This window comes from Penaeus chinensis, chromosome 5, assembly GCF_019202785.1.
Source record: "Penaeus chinensis breed Huanghai No. 1 chromosome 5, ASM1920278v2, whole genome shotgun sequence".
Lineage (NCBI taxonomy): Eukaryota > Metazoa > Arthropoda > Malacostraca > Decapoda > Penaeidae > Penaeus > Penaeus chinensis.
This window is the reverse complement of record NC_061823.1, coordinates 25,212,906-25,215,405: the sequence shown is the minus strand read 5'-3', so window position 1 is coordinate 25,215,405 and position 2,500 is coordinate 25,212,906. Positions and strand designations below refer to the sequence as shown.

General features: G+C 40.4%; 1 protein-coding gene across 1 annotated transcript in view; it reads left to right on the top strand.

Moving 5' to 3' along the window:
• Positions 1 to 1,301: 1,301 nt before the first annotated feature.
• The window catches only part of LOC125025555, a 2,198-nt gene continuing 999 nt past the window's right edge, over positions 1,302 to 2,500 (top strand). Inside the window, exons 1-5 of the mRNA XM_047613577.1 lie at positions 1,302 to 1,347; positions 1,486 to 1,667; positions 1,824 to 1,891; positions 2,023 to 2,128; positions 2,225 to 2,254. Of these exons, the coding sequence (XP_047469533.1) occupies positions 1,302 to 1,347; positions 1,486 to 1,667; positions 1,824 to 1,891; positions 2,023 to 2,128; positions 2,225 to 2,254 (432 nt within the window). The remainder of the gene's footprint in view (positions 1,348 to 1,485; positions 1,668 to 1,823; positions 1,892 to 2,022; positions 2,129 to 2,224; positions 2,255 to 2,500) is intronic.

Sequence of the window (2,500 nt, the reverse complement as noted above, 5' to 3'; positions counted from 1 at the left end):
GTGTAGTAAATATCTTTTTTTCCTTTAGATTCAACAAACATTTGCAGCTGTTAAGATTGGTCAGTATGCTGTTACATAGGAATACTATAACCAACTATCATCTATGCTTCAAATCCTAGGTATTCTCTTTTATAAGATCCAGTTTCGTCAAGTAGATTTATTTTCTATGTGTTTCTCTAGAGACAGTAGCTGAGTGTACTCAGCGCAGCACTTGAACGAATTTGTAGCAAAGTATTTATAGGGCCATTGGTGATTTAAAAATAGCCGTACCCCAAGGAGGAGTATTATTTCCTCTGGCATACTTATGCACTTTTTCTTCAATTCCGGTGATGGTTTATACCCTTCTCATGGTTATCTGTCAAGGAAGACTATCAACTTCAGGGATTCATTTCATATCTCAGGAGGAATATAGTTTATGACTTTACGGGCTATGTAAATTGTCATGTAATCAAACTCTTCAAGATATAGCAAAAATATCTCTTTCTTTCTCTTTCCTCTGCTTTTCTATTTTCCCAGTATCGCACTTTTAGCTTTACCATCTCGTACTCTTCTTAAAACCAGCGTATTACTCCTAAGAATTCCCCTCCACACTTTTCCCCTCAGATATAACCTCACATCACATACCCATCTACTGCAGGAGCATTCTTTGACCGTCGCCCATAGTTCCTGCGTCCCTCCTGAACTTCGCTCTCCCTCTCTCCCTTCCTCACGCCAACACCTGTCAACCCTGACAAATTCTACATCATTCACCCTGTGCACCTGCGAATTTCATCGGGATAACCCTTAAACTACTGCCCATGCCTGGACTAGTCACTGTATAGCTATCTGTATATCTTATATATTTATTTACTTATTTATCTATTTATCTTTTTCATTTGTAAATATGTTTGCAAATAGTTAAAAACTCTCTCTCTCTCTCTCTCTCTCTCTCTCTCTCTCTCTCTCTCTCTCTCTCTCTCTCTCTCTCTCTCTCTCTCTCTCTCTCTCTCTCTCTCTCTCTCTCTCTCTCTCTCTCTCTCTCTCTCTCTCTCTCTTTGTGAGTGAGTGTGTGTGTGTGTGTGTGTGTGTGTGTGTGTGTATGTGTGTGTGTAAATATATATATATATATATATATATATATATATATATATATATATATATATATATATATAACCCAGCCTAGTCGGAGTACAAGCCAGTACTACCGGCTAGCCGGTCCCAAGCCCGGATAGATGTGGAGGGTGGCGTCAGCAAGGGCATGCGGCCTTAATACATCAGCCAAGTAAAAACTGTGATGCAAATCCAAGGAAATAATAACCACAATGCTAGGTCATCCTCCGGAAACGACGCGCAGATCGATCGCCGAGGGTCTGTGAAAATTTTGAGACGGCTACCATATCAGGAGCGGATACGGCTAAAGAAGATAGCTCAATGAAGACGGAAGAAGGAAAGTGAGGAAAGCCAGATGACATTTGCAACACTGAACGTTGGAACTGTGACCGGCAGAAGCGCTGGAGATTGTGGATCTAATGGAGCACAGAAACATCAATATAATGTGTGTTCAAGAAACTATATGGAAAGGGGAAGAGGAAAGCGAAATTGGGAATGGGTACAGATTATTTTACTATGGTACAGAGGCAAAACTTAATGGTGTAGGAGTTGTACTCGACCCTACAGATAAGGAGAATGTAATGGATGTGAAAAGAAAGTCAGATAGATTGATCTCAGTTAAAATGCAGATGGGTAAAAAGATAGTTAACATCATTAGTGTATATGCACCACAGTCCTGATGTGATGATGACGAAAAGGACCAATTTTGGGACAAGCTGAGTGAAACGCTACAGGGAATACCAGGAACTGAGAGGATCTGGATAGGTGGGGATCTCAATGGACATGTAGGAATGGGAAACGAGTAATGCAGAAGGCATGGCTATGGAACAAGAAATGAAGAGGACTCACACAGTGGAGATGGCGCAAGCATTGAGACCGGCAATATAGTAGTGGAAACAATAGAACCTAGATCGACTATATCGTATGCCAAAGAGACCAAGTAAAAATTGACATAGACTGCAAAACACTGCCAAGGGAGAGTGTGACAAAACAACACCGCCCAGTGGTATGCAAAGTGAAGGTGAACAGTGACCTAAAGGTGAGAGAAAAAGGGGTAAAGAAAACAAAGTGGTGGAAGCTGAAAGAAGCAGAAACTAAGAGATCATTTATATAAGTGAAAGACACAATATATCAGGGAGACAAGAACTGGAACACAGCACAGAAAGTAAAACAGTGGCCACACAAGCATTAGGATAATCATCAGGGAATAAAAAAAAAAGAAGGAAAGGAAGCATGGTGGTGGAAGAGTGAAGTCCAGGAAACTGTTAAGTTAAAGAGAGAATGCAAGAAGGCAAGGGACAAAGATAAACAAGCCGAAGAACTTAAAAGACTTAAAGTGGCTAATAAACAAATGAAGAAAGTGGCAAAAAAAGCGTGCATACAAAGACCTGTACAATAGCATAGAGAAAGG